Genomic DNA, 13,549 nt, shown 5'->3' on the forward strand with positions numbered 1-13,549 from the left:
TTTTCACCTGTCCTTTTCAGTCGAAACTACCACATATATATCACAGGAGACGAAAATTCGGAATAAAGATAAACCAATATATACTAAATTATCAAAATAAGGAGCTGAAGGATTCATTAATGGAGGATTCACCGTCCGCCATAGCTCCCTTAATCCTCAGAAATTTGCTAACTTCGATATTCATCCTTGCCGACAAACCCCTTATCCATCTGGTACAAAAATCCCGACTTCTTCGAATCCTAAACCGTTTTCTGGTCTCAGCTTTCCTCTTCTTTCTCGGCCTTTTGCCTTCCCTCTTCCCTTCTTTGAGACCCTCTGCGGAATCCCATGATCACCCTTTGAATCCCAAAAAAGATGATATCTCTTCTGCTCGTGGCGGTGGCGGCTTCCGGTACGGCGGAAGGTCTGGTGTTGAGCGGGCACTTACGCAGTTACTCTTGATAATGAATGACATCCCGGTGAGTTCAAGAAAATACGAAGTTGTTAGATCCTTAGCAGAGAAGCTTATTGATGAGAATTTGTCGGAGAAGAATCAAGAAGCTCTGAAGGAGGTGAACTGCGCTGTGCTCGCGGCGGCGTTTGGGAGGACGCTGAGCCAGCTTGAATCCGCTGTGGCGGAGCAGGGGAGGAGGAGCGGGAACGACAGCGGCGGAGGGGAGGTGACGAATGAGGGCCGTGGGAATGATTATTTTTTGTATACCAAGGCGAGTCGTTTGTTTAGAGGGGTGAGGTACTGCGGGCAGGTGGCGTGGAGCTATGCGAAGCCGAGGGATGAGCTGAGCCGGTCAAAGAGCTCGGCGGAGAAGCTGGCGGCGGAGATTCTGTGGTTGGCGCAGAAGATGGCGGCTTCGGGTTGTGCTGATGAATCCGTTCGTAAGTGGGCTGCGTCCTCGAACCTGGCTTGGCTTGCTCTCACGACTGAGCCGCGACTTCAAGGCTCCCTAGTAAAAGTCGCTGGTAATAATAATAAAATAAAAAAGAACCAAATTCTCATTCTTTGGAATATACTTGTCAATTATTTCGTGAATTCGAATTAAAAAAGCATCTTAATTGATTTTCTTGGTAATGAATTGTACCTGAATCTACTGCAGGTTATTCAATTATTGTATATATATGTTCCCGCTGCAACATTTTATAATTGTCCACTCCACTATTTTATATTGTATATATAGCATTCTTAATCAAGCAAGCAAAGGAATTGGGCAGTACCGAAGAAGAACAGCAGCAACAAGAAGAGCCCCACAATGATGCAACAGCAGAGCAACAAAAAACAAGGCAAATCAAGATGAAGATGTTGATTTCATGGCTGCCGCTTCTTTGCGCCGCCAACAATGGCACGGATGCGCCAATCGTGAACATGAGCGAAAGGGCGGAGCTGGAGAAGATAATGGAAGATATAATCTGGACACTGGATGACGATCATGAAGAGCAAGAAAGGGTGCTTTCTGTTTGGCTCCACCACTTCTCTTATTGCTCAGCCTCGGATTGGCCCAATCTCCGATCGTGCTACACTCAGTGGTTTGGTGCTTCTCGCGCCAGGCTCTTGCAAGCGCCACCGGCAGGCCAGCACCTAGGGTCGAACTAGAGACCTTCATGTATATATAATGTATTTTTCTCGTAACGTGAAAATTAGCAGATGATGTCCTGATCATAGATACAAACTATATATACCATATTGTCGCATGGACGAGTGTTGGAAATTTGAGATAAATTACATATGACCATATTTCCGAATTTATTCAAAGATAGGTATTTATTAAAACACAAAAAATTTTGTGAGATTGTCTCACGAATTAATTATGTGAGACGAATATTCAACTCGGCTCGACTCAACTCATTACAAAGTCCAAAAGTATCACTTTTTATGTTGGACATGAGTCAGGTCGATTTATCTAACGAATATAGACTCGTGAGACTGTCTCGAAATAAGTTAATTAAAATTAAAAATCAATAAGTTAATTAAAATTAAAAATCCATTCTCACGAGAGGTCTATTTCCAAGATATCCTGAACAATTGTTAGCAGGAAAAACTATTATTTGAAGTTGTGTTTAGATTCAAAGATTTGAAATTCATGACCTAAATTAAAAGCAGCTTCATCCCATTTTTAGTTTATTTATGAGGCACTGCAAATGATTCAAGTTCTTTTGAAACTCACCCGTAAAATCTTTTGTTTTTGTTCTTGTTTTTTTTTAGATAAAAAACGCTCAACTTCTGCAAACTTGTGATTTGATTTTGAATTCTTATCATTAATATTTGTGGATCATGAAGTGTACTAATTTTTTATGGAGGAATTGATTATTTTGCATATATTATATTTATAGAAATACATTTGAAATTATATTGTTTATAAATTTTAATAGAATCCATCTATTCTATTTTATTAAAGTTGAGGACATGATAGTAACTACCTAAGAAGGACACCAATTGTTTTTTTTCCAACTTTACCCTTATATGATACTAATATTACACTTTTTTTAAAAAAAAAAAATTTCAACACACACTTTTTATTTTTTTTAATTCAACAATTAAAATATCAATTTAGTCCATCCATAATTTGTCAAATTTCACTTTAGTCCATCGATAATGATAAAAAATTCTATACACACAAGTATCGCGTGTGCAAAGTAACTAATTTTAATTAAGTACACTATGGAATATACAAAATAAGATAGATAATACAGAATATTTGTCNTGTCATAAATAAATTATAGAAAGTGGGAGACAATAATTATATATATATATATATATATATATATATACTATATACTATATTATTAATTGTGAGACCCTTAGAGTAATTAACTTAGGGACACCAAAATATTTAATTCCATAATTACCCTTCTTACCCTACTAAATACCGCATTAAATCAATTCATATTTTACATAGATAAAAAACTAAACAAAAATTTCCTTTTTAAATTGAACAAATCTTTTAAATTGAAAATAATTTCGTGTTAATTTTTTAATATTATTTGATCAAATTAAAAATAATAATAACACATGCAACGCGTGTGCATCTTTTACTACTATATTTTAATACTTGCATAGTTAATAAAAAAAAGAGAAGTGTAAGTCTCTTGTGAGACGGTCTCACGAATCTTCATCTGTGAGACGGGTCAACCCTATCAATATTCACAATAAAAAGTAATACTCTTAACATAAAAAGTAATACTTTTCATGGATGACCCAAATAAGAGACCCGTCTCATAAAATACGACCCGTAAAACCGTCTCACACAAGCTTTTGTCAAAAAGAGAAAGTACAACATAACTCTAAATAACCTATTTTAAATTTTTTTGTACGTATTCAAAGAAAACATTATCCAGCTAACAAAAAATATCCCTTTTCAAAAAATTAATCATTTGCAGTGAATTCATGAATATTATACATACTTGGAGGTTTAGTTTATAGTATTTGGCGAAAAATCAAAACAACATAGAATATCAAATAATTTGTTTTAAAATGCGGGTTAACCTAATTTGTTGTTTAAAATATTATATTTGTAAAAGATCATATTCTTAATTTTTTTTTTTATATCTCAAATATACGTACCATTTCAATATTCAATAACACAATTTCAAAATACATCCAAAAATATAAATTTGCATAATTTTATAGTATAAAATATACCAATTTACTACATCTTTTAACAATTATCGACTCAAATCAAGCTATTCAAAGTCAAGCTCCCTTCTGCATGGAAAAACCAATAGATGAGAAAATCCGCAACCTATGCTCAAGTGCACCCGAAGCTACACTACTTAGGGATTCAAGTGTTGCAAACCACGTGACTCACGAGCTTGCCCCAAAAATTTTAAATACCGTTATCACTAGGTAAACTCTTGAATTAACGCAATAGCTTGCAAACCATGTTAGTCATGTAAACTACACTGGATAAGTCCTGTGTGACAAGCTCGTATGAGAAAATGTTGGTAAAGAAAATCGAACTCTTGATCATTAGCCAAGCGATGAGAAATTTGGTTTATTGAATGTGATCTCTCATGCTTATGCAACACTTTGTAATACATAAATCGATGATATTAGTACTTTTCAAGAATGTATAGACACAAGTGTCCACCAACGTTAACAAATAATGCAATCCATTGCATCACGTGTATTTTGATTACGAGATCTATTCTTTCAAATTTTTTTTGTTCATGTCTATTATTGAAAATCATCTACTTTAGGTCTTGTTAATAGAATGTTCAAGTAGTCTCAAATGATGTGTCTAAGTTGGTGAAATAGTTGAGCATTTTGTCAATGATCAGAAGTTCGATTCTCTCTACCAACATCTTCTTGGACGATCTTGTTACATATGACTTTTTCAGTGTGGTTTATCTAACTAACGTGGTTTGCATGTTATTGCGTTAGTCCGAGTTTATCGCAACGAACACCGAAAGATAACGACTAAGAGTTTACAAGTCATTGAAAAATAAAATGTTTCCGGTTTCGAAAAATTTAAAAGTCTTACCATTTATAAAATTTTAAAATAATTTATAATAAAAAAAAAAAACGATTCAATTAAGTCATTATCAAACTTCATTTCTAACAAGAAGAAACTAGAATAAATGTAATCCAAAACGAGAGGGGAGTAGAGATTAGAGAGTTGTAACATTGAGAGGACCTGGACATATATGCGTGTCTTGTTCGAATTTCGTGCTAGAAAACGCACAACCAAATCTATGTTTCGGATTGGCCCATCTTATGTGGTATAAAATCACAGGCCGTCGCTTTCGAAGCTGACTCCCTAAGTAGCATTTTTGATCACCTCTCGCGGCGAAGCGAGCTTCACACTTCACAAAAACAAAAGAAGAAACCCGCTGTTGTGGAGAAACTGGAACAAGAATGAGTACAGCTGCTTCTGCGGCTTTGACATCTTCAATTTTCGGCAATAATCATCCATGCAACCATAGATTGAATTGGAGAGACCTGCATTCGAGCCCGCCGGCGGTGAAAGTATGCCAGAAATCGTTTGTAACACGGGCCGCCTCTTCAGTTGACAAGCAGAAGAAGACCCCCCCGCAGAAGAGGAAGAGCAAGCGGAAAGAGGTGCAAGAAGAGGGAAAGTTGCCGCAAGAAAGTGGAGAGATTAAGGAAATTTTGCCTGCTGCTGGTACTGCTACATCTTCGGTTTCGTCTATCAAAACTAAGATTGAGGAAGTGAGTCCGATAGGTCTGGGGCGGCGGTCGAGGCAAATATTCGACGAGGTGTGGCGGAAATTTTCTGGGCTGGGGCAGATTTCGAGGACCACTCGGGCTGATGATGATGAGGCGGCGCTTTTGCTGAGGGAGGGTGGACCCATGTGCGAATTCGCTATTCCTGGTGCGCAGAACACCACCGTGCTTGTTGTCGGCGCCACCAGCCGCGTCGGCCGCATTGTGGTTCGTAAACTTATGCTCAGGGGTTACACTGTCAAGGTATCTTCTTTATCTCCATTGCTTCTTATCCGATAAGCGTGCATTTTCTTGTTTCAAACTATAGAGTTCATTGAGGAAGATGAATGATTTATCTTTATTTGTTATTCTGGAGTTTTTGTTTCTTAACTGTCGTAACAATGTGTTTTGCTTGAGTTTAATTACTTTTTTGCTGCTAATGCAAGTCGATTAGTTTGCTTTGGTATGATGAATTTGGCTTATCCTTTTGCATATGGTTGGCATTACCAAAGGAGTTAATCTCTTTGCGTCTGTTTTGGACAATTTATCTATGAATCTACTGCTCACAAATTAGTGAAAAGAGTTCATCTTTCATGAATAATGTGACAAAAGACAGCTAATGGTTCAAGAAATAGTTCTTCATGAATAATGTGGCAAAAAGCACCTCATGGTTCAATGGCCACGGTTTCATTTATGTAATACACACTCTACATTTAGCAATGGCCTTCTAAATTTCTTTCGGACTTGGTAAAAATTGGGTTCAATTCGTGAATGGATTTGGATATTTAATCATTAACAGGCTTTAGTTAGGAACGATGATAAAGAAGTAGTGGAAATGCTTCCAACTGCTGTGGAGGTAGTGAAAGGGGATGTTGGCGAGCCTTCAACTCTCAAGACCGCTGTCCAGGGATGTAACAAGGTTATTTATTGTGCTACGGCGCGATCCTCTATCACCGGGGATCTAAATAGGGTCGATAATCTTGGAGTTTACAATATTACCAAAGCACTCCAGGTTTGATATCTTGTTTTATATAAACATATCTTATACTGCAAAGGTATACTCTTGAGTTGCATTTGAACGCTTTTAAGGTTCACATCCATAATTTCAAGTAAACCTTTTATCCTTGTCTAAAATAATGACTCCCTGCAGCTAATCTCAAATCACACTTTTATTGCCCAAAGTTTTGTTTTGAATGTGGATGTATCTCAAAAGGCACTGAACTTGGAAAGTTAAAACAGGATATTTTTTTTGACTTGAATGAATTTTCCATCATCTTATGAAATTGTGTTAGCATGATTCTCGATAGAAATCAAATAATAAACTTGAAAATCCTATTTAGTATTATTAAAATTATGATATAATTTTGATATGATTTTACCATTAAGAAAGATTTGCCATCAGATTTTATTTCAAGGTATTTTTACCTTTATAAAGGAGTCATGATTTTATTTTACTAAGAAAGATTAATAGAATTTTCACCCTTTGGGTATTGTGTCATGTATGTAGATATTTATCTCCGAGCCACGTAAATTCTGTGTTGCATTCTATCGACTCATCACCAAATTCCTGCTATTTAAAATTTAACAATTCCATTCACGACGTTCTTTGATTTGGTAAGTTGCAGTTATACAATCCGAAAAATTCCAGTTAAGGCTCGATTCTTTATCACTGCTGAATTGTAGGACTACAACAATCAACTTGCACAACTACGGGCTGGAAAAAGCAGCAAAAGCAAGCTTTTAATTTCGAAATTCAAGTCTGAGGATGCATTGGATGGCTGGGAAGTTCGTCAAGGCACTTATTTTCAGGATGTTATTGCGGCCAAATATGATGGAGGAATGGATGCTAAATTCGAGTTCACTGAACAGGGAGCTGCTGTTTTCTCTGGTAAAACATAGTTCATATAAGATGAGAAATCTTGTCTAGCTAGTCTGTAACTACAGAATACCACATAAATTCACATGTTCTATGCTCTAACTGATGTTTTACACTCGTTTTGTTTTTAAAAGGATACGTTTTCACAAGAGGAGGCTATGTCGAACTGTCTAAGAAACTTTCGCTTCCTTTGGGAAGTACTCTTGACAGGTATGCATCAGTTAAAAAACGTTCTCCCAATTCCTAGTTTCGGATTATATGGTTCAGGTTTATGATTAGCTTCTCAGATTGCTAGCATATTTCATATGGTGTAGCACTCTTACTGCGCAAGCAAGAGCCCACTTGGGTCACATGGATGGTAGATCAGAAACTCTTCCACATTTTTTTAAAAAAAAATTCTCTTTATTTATTTTAAAGTGTATAGCAGTCAAAGTACTGACACTAAAACATATTGATTGTGGGATGTTGATTCTTTTTTAGTCAAAACATTCATTCAACTTCCAAATTAAAGAATCAATTCATTCGTTGTTGTAATGCATAGGTACGAGGGTCTAGTATTCTCGGTTGGTGGGAATGGAAGATCATATGTCATAATTCTTGAAGCTGGCCCTCTGGCTGACATGTCACAAAGCAAATTGTACTTTGCCAGAATTAGCACAAAAGCTGGCTTTTGCAGAGTAAGTTTAAATCACAAAGCTGAAAGTAATATAAGCTTAATCTTTCTATGAATAGCTTAAGTTTTTTCGTTTAGAATATCAAATTATTGACAAGTTATTTCTTCTTTTTAGGTAAGAGTGCCATTTTCATCTTTCAGACCGGTGAATCCAGAAGATCCAATGCTGGATCCATTCCTTGTGCATACTTTGACCATTCGTTTTGAGCCAAGACGGCAGGTTGTTCAAATCGTTGTTTTTCTTTTTCTTGTAGCTATTTATGTTTGTTCGAATTTTTTTTGAAACATGAGATGATAAATATATTATTTTTTTACTCAGATAATAATTCTGATCGAAATGCTTCATTGCAGAAATCCGTTGATGGACCTGCTGGGGGGAATCAAGACTTGAGAAGTTTCCAGTTGATTCTTGAATACATAAAAGCTTTGCCCGTATGCACCAGTCTATATTCTTTGAAAATATTTTGTTGAATTAAAATAGTGCTTATAAATGCATATGATATACAGATTTGAGATTCTTGTTTAAAACCTTGCCTATCCCATCCTGTTCTGATATTTGAGTGGATTTCTGATCTTGGCAGACTGGACAAGAAACAGATTTTATCTTAGTTTCATGTACAGGATCAGGAATTGAGCCCACCAGAAGAGAGCAGGTTCTGAAAGCAAAGAAGGTCTCCATCTTCACACTTTTCTATATTCACACTGAACATTCTATTGTTGCTGCTGATTTTCCTCACGATCAAAATTTTATAGGCCGGTGAAGATTCACTCAGAAGATCTGGACTTGGGTACACAATTATTCGTCCTGGTCCCTTGATGGTAAATATATGGACCCAAAACTTTCTCTTTCCTCTGTCCACCGCTCCTTAAATTATGCGTTCATCGATCTTCGCGCGCATTGACAAGAGACATCATTCCAGGAAGAACCCGGTGGGCAGCGGGCTCTGATTTTTGATCAAGGGAATCGTATATCACAGGTACAAAACATGCTGTCTATTTGTGGTTGTTTGTTATAGTTGTTGGACTTTCGTTTGCTTGTATTTGGAAAAATTGTACAGGGAATAAGCTGTGCGGACGTTGCTGATATCTGTGTAAAAGCGTTGCATGACTCAACAGCAAGAAACAAGAGCTTTGATGTGAGTATCGCTCGATTCATTTATTATATTTCATGATCCGTGTAAAGTTTGCCCCAACCAATTAGCTTATTTTTCTTATTTAACGTGCTCTGCAGCTCCCCATTATGAATATCAAATTCGATCTATATATATATATTTCCTTGATTTGTATAAGCAAATGCAGCTAAAGCATTTGTTCGATTGACCAGGTTTGTTATGAGTATGTAGCTGAGCCTGGGAAGGAGCTTTATGAACTGGTAAAAACCTTGTCTCGACTAGTTTACTAAGTTGCTCGAGCTCAATTCGAATGGCAATCAATCTTCTATCTTACTTGAATCTGACATGATAAACAAATGCTATACTCAAAGACAACTTTAGTTTCGTCAAAATTGAGCTTGAGTTGGACCAAACTGTAGTTTTAGGAAAGACAAATTATTGAGAACACTGAATGTTCATTGAATTAATTGAAAATAAGGAAAATACATTGTAGCCTATAATTTATAGAACTCTACCCAAGCTAAATCTCGTAATCTAAGGGATAAATTAGATACGAGTCATCTTAATCCTAAGAATTCGAATACAAACAAATATATATTAGTTCACATCTAATCTTAATTAATTGATAACAATTAAATATTTATTATTCAACATTATCCCTTAAGTCGGGTCATATAGATTCATCATAGCTATCTTGGAACACAACTCTTGAAAATTTGGTCGGTGAAGTGCATTTGTCATAATATATGTCACTTGTAATTGAGAAGGGATATAATTCAACACAACGATTTTTTTTTTCAATCTTTTCACTGATAAAATGTCGATTCACGTCAATATGTTGGTCCTACCATGATGGACCGGATTCATGGACATGCTAATGGCTGCTTGATTATCACACGTAAGCTCCACTGGGTGATTTTCTTCTATCTTCAGCTCATCTAGTGGTCTGTTGAGCCACATTCTTTCACAAATTCCATGTGCTAATGATCGGAATTTAGCTTTTGCGATACTCCGAACAACTAATGTTTGTTTCTTGCTTCGCCATGTCACTAAGTTTTCCCATACAAACCAAGTTTTCTAAAGATTAGTCTTTTCCTAGGAGTCCATTTAGATATCTTAGCACTCGGTATGCAGCACCCATGTGTTCGTCACTTGGGTTATTCATGAATTGGATAATGACGCTCACAACAAATCCAACATCTAGTCGTATATGTGACATGTATATTAGTTTCCTCACTAGTTTTTGATATCTTCTCTTGTCAACTGGAGTACTATTCTTTTATGTTCCCATTTTGATGTTTGGATCCACGGGTGTATCAATTGGTTTGCACCCTTACATACCGGTTTTCTTTAGAAGGTCTAGAACATACTTTCGTTGTTAGATTGAGATACCTACGGAATATCTTGCTGCTTCCATTCAAAGAAAGTACCTAAGATGTCTGAGGTCTTTCATTTCAAATTCTGTTGAAAGTAGTAATTTCACACGGGCCAGTTCTTCTTTGTAATTCCCTGTAAGGACAATGTCATCTACATAGACAATGAGTACTGCAATCTTGCCTTTCCCCCAAATGTTTTACAAATAAAGTGTGGTCAGCTTGACATCCATCCCTCTTTAAAACATTGGTAAATCGAAAAAACCAAGCCCTAGGTGATTGTTTGAAGCCTTATTGTTTGTAGCTGCTGATGCAAAACCAGGTGGAATGTCCATGTACATCTCCTTTTCAAGATCTCTATCAAGCAATACATATTTCACATCAAATTGGTACAATGACCAATCTATGTTGGCAACAACTGAGAAGAGGACTCAGACGATGTTGAGTTTGGTTACATGAGCAAATGTTTCTAGATAGTCAATTCCATAAGATTGTGTGTACCTTTTGGCTATAAGTCGTGCTTTGAACCGATCTATGCTTCCATCATTTAAGTGTTTGACCGTTAAAATCCATTTGCAACCAACTCTTTTCTTTCTCGGTGGGAGATTTGCAATATGCCATGTTTTGTTCTTTTCGAGTGCCTTTATCTCATCAACTCTCATCAAATACAACTACTTTCTATTTTGGTTCATTTGAGACAAAATTCCCAATAGGGTGTTGTGTGCAAGGTCTCATCCCTTTTCTTACAACAATGGGTCTATTGTTGAAATCTTTTTCCAATATATGAGTACTGTTTTCAAGGTTACATGAATTTAGTGTTGTGGAAGAGTCTTGGACATGCTGTGTTTTTATCGGATCTTGGCTCCTTTGATCCTGTTGTTTCCTTCTAGGGTACAACCTAAAGCGGTTGGATGATATTTTTCTCACTAGAGGTTGAGAGATCGTTGGTCACAGGATTAGACGTTATTTTTGGTTCAGTATGGAGTATGGCTGGCTCGAGATATGGTGTGATGGGATCCCAATTTTGCGGTTCTACATTGAAATTTTCCCCCTGAATAGAATAATTGGGATTCGAAGTATCATTTTCGAAGAATGTGACATCCATGGATGTGTACAACTTCTTTAAGGTGGGAGAATAACATTTGTAACCTTTCTGGTTTGGAGAATATCCAAGGAAGATGCATTTGAGAGCGAGTGTCTCGAGTTTGTTGTGGTTATGGGCATGGATGTGAATGAATGAGGAGTATACAAACACTTTGAGTGGGATATCATGAAGTAGGTGTGAGTTGGGAAAATACTAAAAGAAAGTTTGGGTAGGGGTCTGGAAATGTAAGACTCGTGAGAGCATTCGATTGATGAGATAAGTGGCTATGAGAATTACATCACCCTGATAGCGCTTAGGAACATTTTTTGTGAACAACTAGGATCAAGCAACTTCCAGGAGATGGAAATTTTTCTTTTCGGACACACCGTTATGTTGGGGAATTATCAGCACACGATCTTTGGTGAATAATCCTTTGGGATTGCAGGTATCCTCCCAAAACTTAATTGAAATAATCACGTGCTTTATCTGTTCGTAAAGTCTGAATTCTGGTAGAGAATTGTGTTTTGAATCATGGTGTGGAATTGTTTGAAAATATGAGAAGTTTATCTTTCATTAGAAAACCCCAAGATAAACGGGTGTGATTATCGACAAATAATAAGAACCAACATGTACCACTAATATTTGTCACATCGGAGGGGTCCCAAATATCACTATGTATAATGGAAAAAAGGTTTTGATGGCTTGTAACGTTGTGATGTGAAAGTGGAACATGAATGCATGGACAATTGACAAATTTCACACCGGAAAGAATTAAATTCTTATTATTATTGAACAAAAATGGAAACAATTTGCCAAGATACAAAAAATTTGGTCATGAGGTTTCTCCCGTCTCTGATACCATGTAGTTTTAGGGAAAAAAATTATTGAGAACACTGAATTTTTCATTGAATTAATTGAAAATGAAGGAAAATAAACTGTATTATTCAACACAAACCATTCACAAGCTACTAACTAATAGCTCGGGCAACACAGATTTATTAAATAATTCATGAAATTTAACAGTGTAGAATGTTGTTTTTGACAGGTTGCTCATTTACCAGACAAAGCAAATAACTACCTAACACCAGCTCTCTCTGTTCTTGAGAAGAACACCTAATATATACATAACAGGTTCTTTTTCAAAGGAAGGTACTTGTTGTCAAGTATTGTATATTTGTATAAATATTTTTTTCAAGAATTTCATAATTTTTTCATTGTGCTTTTACATTGAGCTTTTCCAACTAAATCCCAATCATTTAAAGTAAATATACATGCCTTTTTGTATTACTAGCATCTGGATTCGCACGTGAACCTATATTTTATTTTTTATCATTATCGATAGACTAAAGTGAAATTTGACAAATTATAGAAGGACTAAATTGATATTTGAAGAAAAAGTTGGTGTTCTTCTTAAATGGTTACTATCATGTCCTCAACTTTAATAAAATAGAATAGATTATAACGTACTAAAATCTATATTGTTTTGTGCAATTTATGAAGTTTGTTTTACTTCTATTCATAACTTTTAAATTTCTGTACTTAATTTCTAATTCTAATTTAATTTTGCAATTTATTTGATCTTTTTCATTCTCATTTATTACCCTTGGTTTTATGATAACTGATTAATTTTCCATCTCTTACTATATTATTTTTATAATATTTTCACTTCTTGCAAGTTAATATCATATACTTTTTATTATTAAAATTGCTTCTTTTCATCTCTTCTATGTTGAATAAAAAATTTCTTTCCCACATTAAGAAATTAAATATTTCAATGAATAAATAAATATGTATCAATACGATAATGAATCATTTATCATTAATGAATAAATAAATATTTCATCATTTATTATGATAATAATAATAATTTATTTAATTGTTATATATAATTGGTTATACAATTTAGTAGAATTAAGCTATATGATTGATTACATGAATTTATTTTTATTATTATTATTTCGATATTTTAATTTAACAATTTCACCTGATATATATTTCATCGTTTATTGATAATTTGTTTAATTTTTATGTCTCAACATGAAAATTATATAACTGGTTATAAATTTATAGTAGAATTAAGATTTATAATTGATTATATGGATTTATTTTTATCATTAAAGAAGTTTTTTTAAAACATTGTATAATTAATAGTCTTAAAATAATAAATGAAAAAACAACAACAACGTTATATGATTAATAGTCTTAATAAGTATAAATAAATAAATAACAACAACAATAATTAATATATATTGTTAGAATATTAGAACTAAATGTAA

General features: G+C 35.0%; 2 protein-coding genes across 2 annotated transcripts; both read left to right on the forward strand.

The window, feature by feature from the left end:
* Positions 1-1,734, forward strand: LOC140956535 (uncharacterized). Its single transcript, XM_073413305.1, has 2 exons — positions 1-957; positions 1,173-1,734. Exons 1-2 carry the CDS (start codon positions 120-122, stop codon positions 1,583-1,585), a joined length of 1,251 nt encoding a protein of 416 aa, XP_073269406.1. The 5' UTR covers positions 1-119; the 3' UTR covers positions 1,586-1,734.
* Positions 1,735-4,588: 2,854 nt separating this feature from the next.
* Positions 4,589-12,541, forward strand: LOC140957044 (protein HIGH CHLOROPHYLL FLUORESCENCE PHENOTYPE 173, chloroplastic-like). Its single transcript, XM_073414112.1, has 13 exons — positions 4,589-5,419; positions 5,955-6,167; positions 6,839-7,043; positions 7,166-7,241; positions 7,573-7,708; positions 7,820-7,924; positions 8,056-8,136; positions 8,286-8,375; positions 8,458-8,523; positions 8,625-8,681; positions 8,763-8,840; positions 9,029-9,076; positions 12,319-12,541. Exons 1-13 carry the CDS (start codon positions 4,847-4,849, stop codon positions 12,388-12,390), a joined length of 1,800 nt encoding a protein of 599 aa, XP_073270213.1. The 5' UTR covers positions 4,589-4,846; the 3' UTR covers positions 12,391-12,541.
* Positions 12,542-13,549: the final 1,008 nt, after the last annotated feature.

The sequence above is a fragment of the Primulina huaijiensis genome, chromosome 14 (genome assembly GCF_012295235.1).
Source record: "Primulina huaijiensis isolate GDHJ02 chromosome 14, ASM1229523v2, whole genome shotgun sequence".
NCBI lineage: Eukaryota > Viridiplantae > Streptophyta > Magnoliopsida > Lamiales > Gesneriaceae > Primulina > Primulina huaijiensis.

What these genes read in the sequence shown, in the direction of transcription:
- LOC140956535 (XM_073413305.1), top strand. Translation starts at nt 120, where the DNA reads ATGGAGGATTCACCGTCCGCCATAGCTCCCTTAATCCTCAGAAATTTG. An exon ending in CTCCCTAGTAAAAGTCGCTG is followed by an intron (nt 958 to 1,172) that starts GTAATAATAATA and finishes TTGTATATATAG; the next exon opens with CATTCTTAATCAAGCAAGCA.
- LOC140957044 (XM_073414112.1), top strand. Translation starts at nt 4,847, where the DNA reads ATGAGTACAGCTGCTTCTGCGGCTTTGACATCTTCAATTTTCGGCAAT. An exon ending in TCAGGGGTTACACTGTCAAG is followed by an intron (nt 5,420 to 5,954) that starts GTATCTTCTTTA and finishes AATCATTAACAG; the next exon opens with GCTTTAGTTAGGAACGATGA. An exon ending in GGAAGGAGCTTTATGAACTG is followed by an intron (nt 9,077 to 12,318) that starts GTAAAAACCTTG and finishes TGTTTTTGACAG; the next exon opens with GTTGCTCATTTACCAGACAA.